Source organism: Oratosquilla oratoria, chromosome 34, assembly GCF_046742065.1.
Source record: "Oratosquilla oratoria isolate Oo_2021 chromosome 34, ASM4674206v1, whole genome shotgun sequence".
In the NCBI taxonomy this organism is placed as follows: Eukaryota; Metazoa; Arthropoda; class Malacostraca; order Stomatopoda; family Squillidae; genus Oratosquilla; species Oratosquilla oratoria.
Window position 1 is genome coordinate 27,378,331 of NC_134810.1, and position 19,508 is coordinate 27,397,838.

General features: G+C 39.6%; 1 protein-coding gene and 1 long non-coding RNA gene across 3 annotated transcripts; both read left to right on the forward strand.

Annotated features, from left to right (window-relative positions):
* The first annotated feature begins 720 nt into the window (after positions 1-720).
* LOC143018422 (uncharacterized) lies at positions 721-5,757 on the forward strand. The gene is made up of 4 exons (XR_012965742.1): positions 721-1,146; positions 1,324-1,589; positions 3,953-4,212; positions 4,714-5,757. It is a non-coding gene; the product is annotated as an uncharacterized LOC143018422 (long non-coding RNA).
* Positions 5,758-10,484: 4,727 nt separating this feature from the next.
* Positions 10,485-17,816, forward strand: LOC143018138 (tubulin alpha-1 chain-like). 2 transcript variants are annotated; one of them, XM_076173272.1, is made up of 4 exons: positions 10,485-10,599; positions 13,612-13,834; positions 16,444-16,616; positions 16,718-17,816. In XM_076173272.1, exons 1-4 carry the CDS (start codon positions 10,597-10,599, stop codon positions 17,672-17,674), a joined length of 1,356 nt encoding a protein of 451 aa, XP_076029387.1. In that variant the 5' UTR covers positions 10,485-10,596; the 3' UTR covers positions 17,675-17,816. The 2 variants fall into 2 exon arrangements, with proteins under 2 accessions (XP_076029387.1, XP_076029388.1); XM_076173273.1 differs by lacking the exon at positions 10,485-10,599 and adding an exon at positions 11,421-11,439.
* The last annotated feature ends 1,692 nt before the right edge of the window (positions 17,817-19,508 follow it).

The window sequence follows — 19,508 nt, forward strand, 5'->3', positions numbered from 1 at the left end:
TATTTTTAAGTCAAAAACATCATTCCTCCACCCTGTTTTTCCTCTCTATTTTTCGTTCATTGTTTATAGACCTTGTGCTATACTATTTGATGGTAGTAGATCTTTTTATTTTGTTTCCACAATTCGCATTATGTCAGGTTTCTCTATAAACAGATAGTCGTTTAATTCGTTTAGTCCAGAAATCATTCCGTCTGTATTTGTGTATTTTATTTTTATTGCTTCCTTTCTTCTTCTTTTTTTTTTTTTTTTCTTTTTTTTTTTTTTTTGTGTGTACCATTTTCTCGCCCTTAGGTCCAGTACCCTAAGAAATAATAATAATTCTTTTCAGTTTCCGTTCTTTTATTTTTATTTATTTATTTATCTATTTATTTATTTATTTATTTATTTATTTATTTATTTTTTTTGCTTAATTTCTAAATGCCTTTTCTTTTTCTATTTCCTCATCGCTAATTTCCTTTTTATCCATACTTTTTTATATTTTTCACTGTTTGGTAGCTTTGCTGCTTTCGACAGCACTTCTTCAGCTATAATTTGAGTCCTTAGTTTGATTTTTAGTGGACTATAGTGTTTTGCTCTAGAGCACTGTCCCATCCTATGCACCTCGTCGATGTCTTTGTCGAACTCTTGCCCTTCTCCCGTGTGTGTGTGTGTGTGTGTGTGTGTGTGTGTGTGTGTGTGTGTGTGTGTGTGTGTGTGTGTGTGTGTGTGTGTGTGTGTGTGTGTGTGTGTGTGTGTGTGTGTGTGTGTGTGTGTGTGTGTGTCAACTGTCATTCATTTGAAATTTTCATGCAGACAGATTCTTTATCTTTAGATGTTCTTCCTTGATAAAAATAGCACTCGATCCTTCACCATTATTTCGGTTTTATGTCAATTTGCTTTGTTTCAGATCGTCTGTCTCTTTTGAATCTGAGGCTACACATCAGGAAGCAACTGGTGGTCCCCAAAATGAAGGTATAGTCTTTGAGTCATGTTTGAAGATCTTTTTTGAAATCTGTCACATCTGCAAATCTTCATGCAATGTGACGAAAAGGACACTGGGGACAGCAGTCTTTATTGCCGCTGTCTGTGAAGAAGGTCTCAAAAGAGAATGAACATCGCAGCCTCTACATGGACAATTACCATTGAGAAATTTGTTACTTACAGCAGGTAATTTTTGGTTGTTTATGGAATGTTAAATTGGTAAATTCATTGTTACCTAAATATGGTAATCTTATAAACTGAAGTTTATCAGTCATGTCAGTACATTGTCATGCAATGCCAATGAACATACCAAATTATCAAATTACATTTGTAAAATTTGAATAATTTTTTTATTCCGGAAAGTTTTTCAGTGGAGCAAGTCCAATAAGAGTGATCAACACACTCCAAAACATAGCTGTATCGGAGTTCCATTTGCGGACATATTTCACTCTGCAGTCCCTGTACTTGGTGCCATGTGTGAACCGTGTTTGGAAAGTGCATCAGCCTGACTCTGGTAGGAGATGCAAGATGTTGTTCTCAGGGACACACTGCCAAATTATAAGAGTTACATTCTTATGGATGTAACTGGGTCTAGAAAACCTCAACTTCTGGATGTATCTTTAGTGCAGGTACAGTACTTAAAAAAAACAATGACATGATGAAAGAAGCCATGTTATTTTATTATCAGAGTAAGAGCTGACAGACATTCCAAGCCAATGCGATTACAATGACTGCCTAAACTACTAATTGTCTTCCCAAAGAGAAGGTAAATTTAATCCATAATTATCCTAGTACCATTGATAAAAAAGTTGTTAATGTTCACCAGAGGTTAAGAGAAGATCATATCCCAGGTGTTTACTCCCATATAAAGATTGTAACCTTTCATATATAGGTCAGACGGGGAGAAACCTAAAGACAAGATTGAATGAACACAAGAGGTCTATCAAGTATGGTCAAGAAAGTTCAGCCGTGTGTCAACACGTGAACAAATTTAATCACCGGATGGACTGGGATAAATCCGACCTTACTTATAAATCAGGTTGTGGGTTCAGAAGGAAATGGTCCACTTTTATTTAATATTTGCCCACGATGAATATTTCCAAGGGTCAATGGACCCCAGATATAATATCAGGATTATTCATCACCAAACAAACTGTCAACAAATTTCCTCCCCCTCCCCCTGACCCAACCTCATGTCATCCTCAGGTCACATAAGGGTTGGGGTGGTGACATAGTCTATTGTATATATATATATATATATATATATATATATATATATATTTTTTTTTTTTTTTTTTTTTTTTTTTTTTTTTTTTTTTTTTTTCATACATATCTTAAGAATAAATATAATTTTGTATAAGGTTAGCAGTATTTACTTCAGAACACGACTGCTACCACAACTTCAGCAATATTATTCAAGTTAAAAGACCTGGACTTATATGCAAGTGACTCAACAATGGACAGTATGGATGTAACTGAAATACTGCAACGCTACATGCACATGTATAGGTCTACTCACTTGTGCGCAGGTTGGTCATTCCCAATCGGCCCCTCGTCATTAATGAATCTATATTGTCAGTTCAAGAGCATATGGATTCAGGCAGACCACTGAAAATCCTGGGTGCTGGGTGATGCACTGGCATCCGTTTGGCTCAAGGCTTTCCTTCTTTTCTTGGATTGCGCTGTAATCAGAACAACACAATCTCTCTCTCTCTCTCTGCACTTTCGCTGTGGAACACAATGTCCACAGCTGCACCTGAAATAGTCAAGTTCATGAAATTTAGCAAGGCCATGCAATGAGAGATGGGGGTGGGCACGTGGGGTAGTTACTTCTTCTGCAAGCTACAGGCTACCTGGAATAAAGAAGATGAGCAAATGTTAGAACATTTAATTTAAAAAGATATTCTGCTTGTTCATGGGCCTATGGCATGAATGCCATAGGCCCAACTATGCTAACCTCTCTGCATGAACAAATGAACTATCCATGTACTGTGGACGTGGTCATCTTGGTGGTCGTGGGGATGTTTTTCCAACAAAATAAAATCAAAACCAGCCTTGCTGGGCATGCTGGGGCCTGGTAGATAGGGCCAGGCTCATCAACGTCTGCTAGGTATTAGGCCTACCAAGGTAAAACGAATACTACAAGGTACGTTAGCGGGGGAGGGGGGGAGGGAGAGCCAGAAAACCTCTCCACTGCGCAGGTAGATGATGACGTCAACGTAAATATTGAGACCAGGGTTCCGCGGGTCGAGAGCTGTCAGTCAGTCACACACCAGCTAAGGCAGACAAATAACATATAAAAATGCCAACAGTTTGTATAGTGCAGAAGTGCAATGCCGTTAGACTGAAAGGTGATAAAAATATACATTTCTTTTCACTACCCAAAGATAAAAAACTTAGAAATGGATTGAATTATGTGGCACACCATACTCGGTCATCTGGATATGTATACAGCCGTCATTTTTAAAGTAACTATTTATTAGTAACATTTCCTGAAATTTTCATTCAATTTCAAATAAACAGACTAAAGAATTCGGTTAAAACATAACTGAGCTTGGTGGAGATAAAGGTCTACATATTAAGTCCACGCTTGACATGTCATCCCATCTAATAACTCGTCATGTTAATATAATCCACCTAATGTGGAAGCATGGAAAACATTTTTATAACTTTTCTGGCGGTCATATCTCAGATACTGATAATTTGAGGATAAGAAAGTGATACTGAGTAATTTCAGTATTGTGAACATCAGTGTAATTTTAAAGTCTGCCATACATACAGATGGTTTTCTATAAAGTTTACATTTTCTTCCACCTCTCACTCTCCCCCTCTCCATTTCCTATGACATCACGGTGGAGGTGCGCGGAGGGGGGGGGGGTGCTCAACGTACCTTATAGTATTCGTTTTACCTTGAGGCCTACTCTCTTGCTGATTTTTTACTTATGACACATTACAACTTAAGCCAAGGACTAATGTTTTTTTTTTCACCTAGGTAACTGCGTAGGATGCCCTGAACCGACCGGATGAGACGCGACGAGTGCAAAGGGTACCAACCACGTCGGCTGGGAAGTCTCCTTCAAGTGCCAGCCCCAGAAGATACGGATGGGTTCTTAACTGTACTCACTTGAAATATTGACATATAGCTCACCACAACAATTCAAGCCAAAGGACTATACCTAACGCAACGAGAACTGGCCGCTAAGGCGGAGTTAGGGAATTTCCCGGTGTTGCCACATCTCCACAGATAACACGGTCCGCATGGCTCACCCGCCCGCTCTCTCTCTCTCTCTCTCTCTCTCTCTCTCTCTATATATATATATATATATATATATATATATATATACATATATATATATATATATATATATATATATACATATATATAATGTAATTATCCATGGCGAGAACGTGCGTGTGGATGTAATGCTTTCTGAATGCAGTGTGGGGGCGTGGCCAGAGACGGGAGGGAGTGGCAACGTCGCTCTCTTTCGCTCATATGCCATGTCCATGATTCGAGGAAACGAAACCTTTGTATAGAAAACATTGCTTTGATTTTTACCTCAGTGGTGGTGTGTGACAAAGAATTGTAATATCATTATATGTGGCAGCATTATTAAATTATAAAATAAAATCTAAGATAGAATAAAATCATAAAATAATTATATGTGGCAACACAGGGAGAATCCCCGTGCTCCGCCTTAACGGCCAGTTCTCGATGCAGCGAGTATAATACCTTTCTCCTTTCTCCCTTAGGTAACTGCGCATGATGCCTTGGACTGGACCGGATGGGACGCGACGGGTGCAGGAACGAAACCACGTCGGCTGGACCGGATGGGACGCGACGGACACATAGGACACTAACCATGTCGGCTAGACCGTGGAGACCGACCAGGACCGTGCAGCGCTACAAATATTGACATAATTCTAACCAATTAAACACATGTACACGTAACTTTTACTGTAAAAGGCATACTTGTATGCCTTCTAGGAGTAATGAGTAGAGACCCAAACAAGATGTACTTCTTGTGATGTTGAGGCCTACCATTTCATGCCCTCAAGCCTTCATCCGCACGTCTGATGACAAACCAACAAAATCATGCGATTCACCTTGGTCTTTGAATCACGTGTTAGACTCGTGATCGACAGCTATTTCCCTCCCGGAAGAGAGCTCAGAGCTCGTATGACCGACTTATGCGCAGCGATACTGAATTTATTTTTAGCCCTGGACTGGATTCGAACACGGACCGCCGTTGCGACAGTTTGGGACTCTACCAACCACGCCACAGAGTCTGGTCTGATGTGTATTTGTGTATGTAAAGCGTGCATGCAGTAATGCATTCCGGCGAACTCGCCAGTCTTTATTTCCTGCTCGACAGGTTCTTTGTCAGTTGAGTCTTGTTTGGATATCCGAATTGGTTCGTACATGTATCCTTGTACCGTAGCCACATTGGGACACGAGAGGGCATCCAAATCCGATAAATTTTCTTCACTCGATGTCAAATCCCCATCGCGTTGCTCGCTGGCAACCCTGACGTCATCAGTTGCCCTAGCGGTGGAAAATGTAACTACGACATTGAAAAGTTCGTCTGCTAACAGGCACTTTTAAGATCATGCTATTTGGATAAAATCAAGACTACTAAATGCTAGAAACGTGGGTTTTAGTGTTCCAACTTCTAAGTTATAGTTTCATACATGAAATAACAACAAATAAAGAAATACAAAACTTTCTCAGTTGACTTTTAAATGCATAAATGTAGTTCAAACCGTCACCCTCACCCTTGCCTTGTGTGCACGGACATCCAGGTCAAATGGTAATCACTGATATCCATTAGGGGTAGAACCAGAGCACACACGCGTGATTGTTGTGCATGATGTACGTATGCACACTCTAAGATAACACTACAATACCGTTACTAGCTTGCAATTTACACTCGGACGAGTAACATTACTCAGCCAGGGAGGTGCATGAGATTGCTAAAAGGATTAGACTTGTGTCTGTCTTCACTTATTTTAATCTGGCCAACGCTTGATGATGGTGGTGAACCGAGGTAGACCATGTGAATATTGTCAATCGAAATATAAATTAGTCTCAAATTTCCAGTGGCCAGTGGGTGCTGACTGAGTACGTGCAGCAACTTTAGTAATAATAATAGTGTACAATAATGCAAAAACGTGTTTATGGTGGTAAAATATACACGGCGGACGGTAATTCTTCATTAGACAGTTGTAAATTGAGGTAAAGTAGTCAGCTGTATTACCCCTAGGAGGCCCCACCACCCGACGATCAGGCAATGAGACACGTGACGTAACAGCTCACGCCGCCCGGGCGAAGTGCCGGCGGCTATGTCGACAACTTTCACAGCGGTCGACTGAATTCAAATCGTAAACGGGACGTTCAAAATAAAACAGTGGAAAACTTATCTGAATTATTGAATTGATGGGATGACTGATTTTATAATCACATTTTATTGTATATGGCGTATGGGAATCAATAACCATCTGTTAATACTTAGTATGCACATTATTGGAACTCACTACTAAGCCATGGTTTTTGTGAACATCACCACCCAACAGGCCCGTGCAGAAGGGGGATGCTGGGGGTGCCCGAGCACCTACCCCTTTGCCCTGTGCCCCAAAAGTGCCCTTCATAAAAATATATAAAAATTAATTAATAATTATTTCTCACAGGCTTTTTCCATTTTCTTAACACTCATAAATTATAATGTCGAAAATGGTGTTGCACCCTACCGGATAGTTGCCAAATACGAATAATACAATAGGGTGAAGTCCCCAATTTCCAGCCCAAAGCACCTGCCCCTTGCAATGTATGTGCACGTTTCTGACACCCTATGAGATCATCTTAAACTGAGTCGATTTTCAGTTCCACCATATCTCTTAAATGCCTAACACGTAGGTTGTTATAATATAAGAAAGCTGTCCCGTAACTGATGCAGATGGTGAGCAAATGATTACCATATATTTCTCATTCGCCTATTTTTCTATTGTAGGATTAAAAAGAAAACGAAAAAACGTGAATGGTAAATATAATTTCTGCTCCCTCATAGATAACAATACTTTCACCTCTACGAGGTCACACTGTGAGCCACAAAATCAGCTTTCAAAAGTGCGAGATGACTTCCCAACCGTCTGTGTTCTTATTGCTCATATTTGGTTCCCTCACGGCAGATGCCATGAACTCTATTTTCTTTTTTCGTTTTTTAATGTATTACTCTTTCATAGGCTTATCTATTCCCTCTGTGGTTATTTTACATAGTATTGTTTGAGTTGGTTCCACAAAACCATAGTACAATATATTAGTTCTGAGACCGGCTCCAATTGACAACAATTCGGAGATAAAGGGACCCTGTTGTAACATTCGTACGATTTTAAGGGTCAATCACTTTCTTCTCCCAGTGATTATTCCTTCATGTTCTTATTAGTTCGTTCTGTAGATGTGACATTTCAGAGTTTCGATTCTTTATCTGTAATGTAGAAATTAGTCGTTAGAACCTCTTCATCTGTGGGAAGTCTCTTCTGGCGATATTTCTCTTCACACACTTATGCACTTCGAATTATCATATAGTTTACAGTATATTAACCCTTGCCGGCGGAATAGATACTCTCAGCTGAATAAATCCGCCCGACAGCAACCGGAAATGTATAGATTAAGCTCAGTAATGCTGTTGAATGTAGGAATTTCCACGTAAATACAGTGAGAATATGTTATATAAACGAGCAAATCTAATATTGTTGCAAGCTGCCGATTTGAACCCTTTCGTGCACCAGTGTCTCGGCTTCAAAGGAGAGCAGGTGGTAATGGCGGACGAGAAACCATAGATGCCCATGCTCGACATTCATGTTTGTTCTACCTACCGTCATGCGATTTTATTCAACTCAGTAAAACTCCCCAACCTATCTCGATTAAAACATTGCGGTATATATATATATATATATATATACAGTATATATATATATATATATTATACATATATATATATATATATATATACATATATATTATACATATATATATTATACATATATACATATATATATATTATACATATATACATATATATATTATACATATATACATATACATATTATACACACATATATATATATATATATATATATATATATATATACATACATACAGACAGACAGAGACTTACAGCCAACTTACAAATAATAGCGCACGCCACTCAATTTCACTTTCTTAAAAATATTGAACCTAGAAATTCTTAGAGAAAAACCAGATTAGCAAGAAAAGTAGCTAACGAGAACACGATCATGTTGGTCAGTTTGAACAATATGAACAGGAGAAAGAATAAGTTTCTGTAAATGATCCATTGTCCCAAGTCTCCATTGCAAGTACCCCACGGCTACAAGGTAACCGGCAGCAAAGGTCATTGGGTTGGACCGCAATTCACTCAAGGAAGAAATATTGTGTTATGCAGGTATTATTGGATCTAGCTTCTTTTGGGTGGGGGTGTTCATACATAAGCTATATTTGAAACAGAATATTTTAGATTAAAATCGGTTTCCTTTACCGCCTTCAAAACTTCCTAACTCCAATTCCTGCAGACCTAATACAAGGGAGGACATTGTTCACTCTTCTTGTATGGAGTACTCTTCTCATGTCTGGAATGTTCCCTCTCTCACTACTCCATTGGAAGATAGTCCAAAATAATTTGCTTGATCAATGTTTACATACATTATTGCTGATGAAATTCAGCCTCTTCTTGTCCGCTGCAGTAATGTGTAATAATTTCTTTGCTACCTTTGAATCATGGTCACTTTATCAGAACTCGGTAGATGCTTGCGTGCTTCCCCTCCTCAGGAGTCAACTTGGTGTCAATATGTTCCTTTGCATCCAGTGGAAGGCTCTGAAATTCTCCACCCCCACCACACCACGCCTTTCCAATTGCCTGTGATTTCGAGCTGGCTTATATGCTTGATTCTTTGCGGGGTGCTTCTCTGAGGGGAGTTTATTATTATTATTACATATATCTTTGTTTAATTTTTTTATATTTCTATTTAATGATTATTTTATTTATTTTCTACCGCGCCATGAAACTCAAAACCACCTGACGTTAACCAGAACAAAATGTTTGATTGATATGCAAGCCATATTAAAAATAAGAACCAAATTAAATAATTATATTTTGCCACCTGCTCTCTATACAGTTGCAGCTGTGATGGAGTCCTGTAACAGTTTCGTAATTGTGTTTTGGACACTCATTACGTGATATTAATTCTAGAAGATGTTCCACGTGAAAAAGTTAAAAAATACCTCTATAAATTAAAATATGTAATTCAGATGGGTTTCTTAGCAGATGATTCAGAAGGGACATGCTTGCATACCCATTCCTGGCGGTGCTCGTCAAGAACACTTTCGGACTTTCACCAAACCACCTCTTGGAGTTTCCAGATGGGGCGAAAAACACCTCGTGATATATTTCATAAATACACGAGCACAGTGCCATTGCTTTAATATCACAAGGTGCAACTGTAATTTGCTAATACGATGAAAAAAAAAACAATAGGCGATGTCATCAACTTTTATTTAATTATATAAGAACTTAAGAATAAAGGAGACTGCAAGAGACCATAAGGCCTACACTAGGCAGCTCCGTATCCATCACCACCTGTCATTCCCATTCATAAAGTTGTCTAATAGTTTTTTAAAACAACTGATAGTTTCAACGCTTACTATATGGTTACTAAGTTTATTCCATTCATCGACTACCATAGTAATAAACCAATTCTTACCTATTTCCTTCTTAAATCAAAATTTGTCCAATGTATACCCATTACTGCGAGTCCTGCCCTGTTGTTTTATCATGATGACCTTGTTTGCATCTCAAACAATTATGTTTACACAGGACATTATTTGTAATCAATAGTTTCATATTGGTTTTAATTTACCCATTTATAAGCAAGGGTAACGAACTCAAAATTCATCTGTATGCCATTTGTTTGCAATTTTCTTTGCAATATCATTATTTATTGTTTGTGGATTGAAATTTCGTACAACCTTTATTTGGCTGTGTAGCTATGCTGCTTCTTATTCTTGCCAACACCAGGTGATAATTATAAAGACACACAGGTTGAATTTGTCCAAATTTACCCATTTACTTTCTTTTGAACATTTATATAATATGATATTTGAGAATATTCAGTTGAGTGCATGGAGGGGATGATATTGCATAAATACATAAAATATTAAGGGATCACTGTAATTTAAAGTCATATTATATGCTTTGGCGACTAAATTATTGCGTAACTTAACATATGTAAAACAAAGAACATTCAAAAATAATTGCAACGGCTTAGGTGAAGTTGAACCAAGACTATATAGTCTCATATTTGATATCTTATATCAATAATAAAAAAATATGTTTTATATAAAAATGTATTATAATTTAAGTATTTAAAATATTTGCCTTTCATAAGACACAAATTTTATATTAACAAAATAAAATTTACAAATGTAACTGGAGCTCATTTGATATTTTAGTATAACAATCGCTTGAAAACCACGGCCCATGTTCATTCGTTACTCAGCGGGAACCTCGAACGGACGAAGTGTGAATACCTCAAAGATCTCTTCGTTCTAATCTTCCCATCAAAATGGTTCGTGTAGTGTAATATTCGAGTTGTTGGAAGAAATATTCATTTGTAATTATAACTTTCTTTGACTTAAGGATATGACATGTTGATTAAACTTTAAATGAAACATGAAAATTGGAATGCTGCAATTTGTAGAAGTGGTTACAAATTTTCAAATTTTGTTGCTGACATAGTTCAGTTTCTCCATTTATATAATTTTTCATTCTTTTTGTTAATAAATGTACAAACCTTGGGGCCGAGTAGTTGGGGTAACTGGGTTTTAAATGTTAAACTCGGCAGGCTATGTCATGTGTGATTGGAACGTTGGAACAAAGGCAGTTGGAGAATGCTTGTCCCCAATTTTTTAATTTTGTACGATACTCGATTGAATGAGCTCAAAGTGTGGCTCAGATAAGGAAAAACCCAATGCTGTATTTAAACGGTAAGGTATATTGAAAATGTACAATATTAAGCATATTTATAAAACCACCTGGGAATGTTCGTTGGTGGAACCAGAGCTTAGTACGTTTGAATTGTACTTGGAATGTAATTTTCGCTGTTGATATCGAGGGTACCATTCGATGTAGTAGTTCCCACAGGATGTATTTTATGTTGGTTGCATAATTTCCATAGAAACTAAATTGGGCAGCATCCATATTTTTGGCGGTCGATGACATTGTCACATTTAACGCCGGTGTACGTTTTTTTTTTTTTTTTTTTTTCCTCCATCTTTTTCCCAGATGGGTTTCGTGCGTGTTGGACTGGAAATTTATCTTCCTCGGCCGTACATCCTAGTATTAGTGATCTTTAATAAAGATTTGGGTTGAAAATTGATGCCAAGTTTCAAAGGAAAGGATACTTATGGCAAGGCTAATGATATTCCACTGTATGGGGAGTTGTTAAACTTGAATATTCATCCCTGTTTGAGTTTGTCAGGCTTTTGGGGTGCCCAGGTCTTATCTTCTGAGAACTTTGACCTATATTGAAATACAAGGTGATCAATGTGAGCAACTTTGCTTAGCTCTTCAGGCTAAAATTGATTCCTATTACTGGTAACATCACAATTTCATGGTAACCTGTTTGGCATAGCATAAGCCATAAGGACATGTCATGTATTGCAATGAGCATGACTGACTACTTCAACATCTGAGCCCAAAAAATGTTCACTGCCTGCAACCAGCCACTGGGTATTTAATTAATCTAGTCTATGTAGACTAGTAGATTGTGACATTGTCCATCTTGACCAACTTGGCCCATCTGCACTGCCAAGTTGGCTTGCCACCTCGGTCAACCGTAATACTCGATTTGTTTATTATCTAACTTTCGTCAAGCTGACATTAAGATTTTATTGAAATTAGTTATATTCAGTGAGCAACTTGCAATGGCACTAATGACTTAAAGTGGGTGATGTTCAACCAAGCCAGACCCATAAGTATTGCATTCAGTGAAATGAAGTAGCTGGCTAATTTCAATAGGCCAAATTGGCATATCTTTATGGCCTGAGTTGGCAATGGGCCATGCTGGCTGGGGGGAAGAAGGGAGCTGACACTAAATTGACTTTGTGTAATCAACACGTACATCACTTCCATAAACTATCTGGGAAGAAGGGGTGTTTGATATACTTACCCAATACATGCCTTACACAGATGCACATTTTGTTTTAAATTGGTAATGGAGTAATTTTACATTGCAAGTTTATCTGCACTCCATATTGCTGTGCACAGGCAACTTGTGGTTCCACGCCACTTGCGCAAATATCCTGATTCCCAAGTCCTTTGTTGCCCCAATGCACTATTTTCAATTCACCCCTTTCCTAACTATGCCCCTCATTCCTCTCCTTGACCACTTCTCTAGCTCTTTTCTCCCTAAATCTGTCTTCACTTTGCTTCCTGTCACATCATTCCTCTCCCTCTTTCCTCTCCTCTCCTCTTTTACCCTTTCCTCTCCTCTCCTCTTTTACCCTTTCCTCTCCTCTCCTCTTTTACCCTTTCCTCTCCTCTCCTCTTTTACCCTTTCCTCTCCTCTCCTCTTTTACCCTTTCCTCTCCTCTCCTCTTTTACCCTTTCCTCTCCTCTCCTCTTTTACCCTTTCCTCTCCTCTCCTCTCCTCTCACCCTCTCCAGCCTCCATCAAACAGCCATGGAGATATGACATCCCTGGTGAAGTCCCACCTTTACCTCAAATCACTTGCAGTCTCCATTTCTAATTCTAACACTGGCTCTTCTACTCTTAAAAACTCTCCTCCTGTCCCATATATCTGTAAAATGCGATCACTTCTACCCTGTTGAGCCTTTTTCAAATCCATAAAAGCCCAAAAACATCCTTTCGCTGAAGCATTCTAATGTCTTGCACAAAAATCTAATCTATGCAACCCCTACCTCCTAAACACATGGAAAGAATAAGGGAAGACTAATAAAAAGGTGTGGAAGGAGTGAACATGAGGGGCTGACCTAGGATTGGATGGATGGGGTAAATGGGACATTGGGAAAGAGGGGAATGTCTGAGGGAGGGTGGGAAAGGACAAGATATGGGTGAATGAAGAATGGTTGTGTATGGATGATGCTGTGATGTATGAGGGGATGGGAGGCGAGGGAGTGTTTGAGAAATAAATTAATGCAACCCAAAGGATTTCTCGCCCATCTCTGCATGAAGGGATGGAGAGGGGGTGTCACCGATTTAATGAAGTGTCCTTGATGTGAATGTGCTGCATCTTGACAGTAGTACTGATCTAGGGCAGTGGGCAAGATGCAGGGATGAACTGTCATCCAGGAGGTGCCAAGATAAGAGGGAGGGAAGGGGGTGGATGTGTGGAATATGTTTGGGGATGGAATGGGTGAGAGTGGTTTTTATGCCTTTGTTTTTTGGCTACCTTCTGTGTAAGGGGGGAAACCTTTGAAATATGTATATAAATTCTGGCACAAATTGATTGACTTTTCAATGGCAAATTTATGGGATACAGTCCTATGTAAACACTTTAAGCTTGATGAATCCTTGAACTATATATATTCCTAGTTTTAACTTTGAACTTTCATTTCAGCGTGAATGCCTTTCTATCCACGTTGGCCAGGCAGGTTGCCAGATTGGCAATGCATGCTGGGAATTGTATTGCCTTGAACATGGTATTCAGCCTGATGGCCAAATGCCAAGTGACAAAGTTGCGGGTGAAGTTGACGAGTCATTCAGCACCTTCTTCAGCGAGACTGGCTCTGGAAAACATGTGCCAAGAGCAGTCTTTGTCGATCTGGAGCCAACAGTCATTGGTAAGATTTTAGTTGTTCCTTTTACTAGGCAAACGGTCTTCTCCCTTAGAACATAATTGCTGGAACTGGGTTTTCTTACAAATCCTTTATAGTGTATATTGTGTTGTTGCCATGCATGATTAGTCATCTGTAATGTGTTGTACAGTGCTTGACATGGGTACTGCCCATCCAGGGTGAGGTGGACAGTACTTCTGTTGTTCTGAAAGACCCATGAGTGGCAAGGTTTTGTGCCAAAACTGTACAGTGAGCAGGGAAAGGTCAGTTTATGGAGCCAAGAATTAATCCAGCCTGTCATTGTCTTGGCGAGGAGGGAGGTGTGCCAAAACCCCTCCCAAACCAGGCCATGACATCATCTGAACTACCCTGTTTTATAAATATGAGCAATATTAAGGGTCAGTCCAGAAACCGTAACCCAGATAGTTGCCCTTAAGAAATCTGGCTGGCTAACGAGGGAAATTGCCAAACAGGTTGTGTGCTTGTACTGTCTGCCACTGGGTTGTCAATTTACTTGCAAGGGAGGCAGCCAGACACCATTGCTAAAAGTCTAGGGCAGGGGTTCTCAGCCTTGCTAGGCTCATGCACCCCTTTCACCATTTGCCAGAATATCATTCCCCCCTCCTTTCCAAGATTGCATGTTTCAAAAGGTGCATTCTAAATAATATGCAGATATTATCGCACAGCGTAACACTTCTAATCCTAAGATTAACCTGGGTCAGCACTGGTATAATTCCAGCCCAGGTGACAGGCCAGAGCCTATATTTGCTTTCCTCACTCCGTAAACTTAATGTGGTCACAATTTGCCCCCCAGAAAACCCAAAATTTCACCCCTAATAAGAACCCCTGGTCTAGGGGGTTTAAAAAGACTGGGGGTTGGGCTAAAACTATTGTGAAACATGAACTAGTCTGATCCATGTGTGCTAGCAGGACAAGTGGAGAAAAAGAACCCAGAACTGTTTAGTGTTCTGTAAATACCATTAGCTGCTGTATTGCTGTCTTGGTGTATGTGAACCACTGCCTAGTGAAGAAGCCTCTTCTGACCCTTGAGCAGAGGTTACTTCCTTTGCTGGCCAGATTTCTTGCAGGCAACTATTTTGGGATCTGGTTTCTGCACTGATCCAGTGTTGCTCATATTACCAGTGGCTCAGAAAATGTGTTGGATGGAGGGGTCGCAGTTCACAACCTACCTCCCTCGCCAACAAGACCATGACAGATGTCATGAATTTTAGGCTAGCTGATGAGCTGTCCCCAGCTTGCTGTAGCGGACAAATTTTTGGCATGATACCATGCCACTCTTGTCTTTACAGACTACAAGTACCATCCACCTCTCCCCAAATGAACAGTACTTTAATCAAGCACTGGATAGAATAGGCTGAAGTGTTACTAATGGACAATTGTTTGCAATGTGGTCATCCAGCCTCTCCATATATGATCAATCACCTTGTGTAGAAAGATGGGGGTGATCATCTCCATCAAAATATTCACCCATAACAATCCCTACCCTCATCCTCCACCCTTACATCAATGTCATCTGTACCCAGCCATTCTCCACGCACCTCATGTCTCTTGCATAGGTGTGATTGTACTAAAGTAGTTAACCACTTCGGTACGGGACTTAAATCTCGCGGGCAGCAGCCAATGCCAGCCGTATGACGTGTCGTAATAATGATCGCATCATAAAATATAGTCACGGCTTATATCGATCGTTCTCTCTTTCACCCGCGAATTTTGAAAACCACAGAGAATGGGATTCAGGGCGCATTTGGGAGAATGTAAAAACACAGGGGCGACTACAATAAATATAATCAAGACGCCGATATGGCAGCGTCGCGAATCCACTTGCTCCTCATGACGCCTACGTGTGCGGCACCGTATGGAAGGGGTTAATGCCATCAGAGATGGCTTGTTCATGAGGTGGCCCACCTGCTATAATTGAAAGTAGAATAATAATCTTGCACTAATTTCATGAGCAAGAATGTTGTCCATTTTGAAATCATCAGTTCTGAACAGCTAAATAATGACCTATTGTGAGTGAGATGCTTGCAAAATCTGACCTTTAGTACATCACAAATGGACAATGTTATCATTTGCTCCATTGATTACTATGTAGACGTTATAAGGCACAAGTGGGTACACGGGGATGGTCGGTCTTGGTTATATATATATATATTGTAGTTGTACATCAGTTATCCCCAGATTCTGTGAACTGGTTTGATCATGATTTGTGTATTACTCGGAGTAAAAGGATGAGAATTGCAGCAGTCACTATATTTTGTAATGCGAGTAATATGATGCCAATGCTGTGCGCAAGAATTTGAATCTTACTGTAGGGGTTAAGAATAAATATGAAACATGTGTCAGTGCAGAATTATACTTTGTGGTTGGTTAAATGTTAGCATACCTCCAGCGAACATGTGGCTAATTGATATGTAGAGGAAAAACTTGTTACAAGAAATTCATGTTTGAAGTGAGTTGTAGAATAGCATGAATTGTCAAGATACTTTGTTTCTTCAGCAGGGTGTGGATGAGAATGGATTTGGGCATTATACATTAAGTAATTTTGAGAAATAATGCAGTAAATTCCCATGGTAAAATTTATGTTCAATTTTTAGATGAAGTGAGAACTGGTACATACCGTCAGCTATTCCATCCGGAGCAGTTAATCACTGGAAAAGAGGATGCTGCCAACAACTATGCACGTGGTCATTATTCTATTGGAAAGGAAATTGTAGATATTGTTTTGGATAGAGTTCGCAAGCTTGCTGATCAATGTACAGGACTTCAGGTAAGGTTTTCTCAATTTTGCATTTTGTATATTTGGTGTGGATAAGCATACAGTTTAGCTCAAGTGATTACTTTCCATATCTAAGGAATATGCTTTTACAGGGATTCCTGATCTTCCATTCATTTGGGGGTGGTACTGGCTCAGGCTTCACATCGCTGCTCATGGAACGTCTTTCAGTTGACTACGGAAAGAAAAGTAAACTGGAATTTGCTGTCTACCCTGCACCTCAAGTTGCCACAGCTGTTGTTGAACCCTACAATGCTATTCTTACAACACATACCACGTTGGAGCATTCAGACTGTGCATTCATGGTAGACAATGAGGCAATATACGAGATCTGTCGTAGGAATCTTGACATCGAACGACCCTCTTATTCTAACTTGAACCGTCTTATTGGTCAGATTGTATCTTCCATCACAGCTTCTTTGAGGTTTGATGGTGCTCTCAATGTTGACCTTACAGAGTTCCAAACCAATCTTGTCCCATACCCAAGAGTTCACTTCCCTCTTGTGACATATGCTCCTATTATTTCAGCAGAGAAAGCTTACCATGAACAGCTATCGGTCAGCGAAATTACGAGTGCATGCTTTGAACCAGCCAATCAAATGGTGAAATGTGACCCACGCAATGGGAAGTACATGGCATGCTGTTTGTTATACAGGGGAGATGTTGTACCAAAGGATGTAAATGCTGCCATCTCTGCCATTAAATCAAAACGTTCAATTCAGTTTGTAGATTGGTGCCCAACTGGTTTTAAGGTTGGCATCAATTATCAACCACCAACTGTTGTACCTGGTGGTGATCTGGCCAAGGTGTCGCGTGCTGTATGTATGCTCTCGAATACTACTGCAATTGCAGAGGCTTGGGCCCGCCTGAATTCGAAGTTTGATTTAATGTACAGTAAGCGTGCATTTGTCCACTGGTATGTTGGTGAAGGTATGGAGGAGGGAGAATTCTCTGAAGCACGTGAAGACATGGCTGCACTTGAGAAGGATTATGAAGAAGTAGGTATTGACTCTGGAGATTTGGGAGAAGAGGAGGAAGGCGAGGACTTCTAAGCCTGAGGTTGGATGAGAGGCTAACTTGGTACATTTCAACTTTTTTCAGATTTTTCCAGGCTATTTTTAAACATTTAGGATTCTTCATTTAACTGTTTTTCTTCCAAAATCTGTGATCTTGATTAAATGTAATGCTTTGTAATTTTTTCTTCATTACCCCAATAAGGAAAATATTGCTGTCATCAGTGAGGTGGTTTGGGAATTGAGTATACATTATACTAGGAGCTTAAGTGATAGGGTGGTGTGTGAGTGGGTATGTGCCTTTTGACTTGGCTACTTGCTTTATAAAGGAGGGTAGGAAAGCCCTAGGTAATTAGAAGTGATGGCTTAAATTGTGCTTGTCACATTCATTTGCCTCTGGATGAAGTGGTCCTGGTCTGCTGCACCACTTACGTCAGGCAATAAAATGCCTTGAACATTATTAGCATATAACTGGTACATAAGGTTAGTATGGGTCATTCCTACTGACCAAAACCACAATTTTTCAGTGATAGAGGAAATCCAATGGAGAAATAATGCTACTGCAACTGTCCTGTACCATTTTAAAAAATGCTGCACCCTGTGATAGAGGGGAGAAAGACTACTGCTGTAGTGTGCTCCCACTTTGTAAAAGCACTGGGCCTCCCACACTAGCTTGAAAAGAAAATGGAAGTGTTGGTGTTTAATAAATCGAAATTATAAGGGAGGGATGAGTTTGGAAAGGTGTCTAGAGGGAAGAGAGGAAAGTAGTGTTGAAAGGCTTCTTTAAGGTTAATTGGATTTTGGTGGAACTGGAAATGGAGGGCTTCTAAGGAAAAGGGCTGAATGTAGAGGTATGAGGAAACCAAGCTTATGGAGGGAGTGAAGGATAGTGTGGAAGAGGAATGGGGATGTCACAAGGTGTGCAAAGATAGTTTGTGGAAAAAGGAAATGGGAAGGTAGTGCATGGTAGGATGAAACAAATTGTAGAAAAGAAGCACTTACCAATTGGTCGCAAAATAGGATGAGAAACATGGTGTATACAAAGTAACGACCAAGATTGAGAGCAGATGTGAAATGGGTAAAATGACATTTTTGAGTAATAAAGAGATTGAGACAAAGGAAGTAGAGAAGAAAAGGTATAGATGGAGAGCTAATGGAATAGACTGCAACAAGAGGAAGATGGGGATAGTATTTTAAGGGAGTTGCTAAATGTGAGGGGAAGGTTGTTGCAGTATGAAGTGCTAAAAAAATTACTGATAAGGAAAGATGTGAAAGCCGTTATTATAACGAGAAGTTGAGGCATCTGGGTTGGATAAATCATGCGGAGTGTAAAAAAGGGAGGTAGTGAGGATGTTTCTCTTGATGGAGCACCTGTATAGTTCCACTTTACAAGGGAAAGGGGACAAGTGAGTAGTAGTTTCAAAGGGACACGTTTAAGTAGTTGGGAAGGATTATTGGAGGGTTTTGATTGAAAGTATTAGAAGTAAGTAGGTGAAAGCGGTTATTAAAGTGAGCAGGTGAGGCACCTGGGTTAGATGGGTGTCATGCGAGGTGTCAAAGGGAGGTACAGTGCTGGACTAGCTAATATTGTATAAGGTTTGTCTAAAAGATGGTAGTGTTGGAGGAGTGCCTGTATAGTTCCCCTCGATAAGGGAAAAGGGGACAAGTGTCAGTTTGAGATCGGTTTGTTGTAGTTGGGAGGATTTTGATTGAAATGATTAGAGGAATGGAGTAATTGATGATGAACAGTAGATTTAGGACAGGTAGGGGTTGTGTGGATCAGATTTTTGTGAAAGCTTTAGGGAGAAATGAAGGAGACTCTGCCAGGTATGTCATGTTGCTTTGGCTGTTCAATTTATACATGGATTGGGTG

Bases quoted from the DNA above. Each gene is read 5' to 3' on its own strand.
- LOC143018138 (XM_076173272.1), top strand. The intron at 13,835-16,443 runs GTAAGATTTTAG...TTCAATTTTTAG, and splicing joins TCTGGAGCCAACAGTCATTG to ATGAAGTGAGAACTGGTACA. The intron at 16,617-16,717 runs GTAAGGTTTTCT...ATGCTTTTACAG, and splicing joins ATCAATGTACAGGACTTCAG to GGATTCCTGATCTTCCATTC.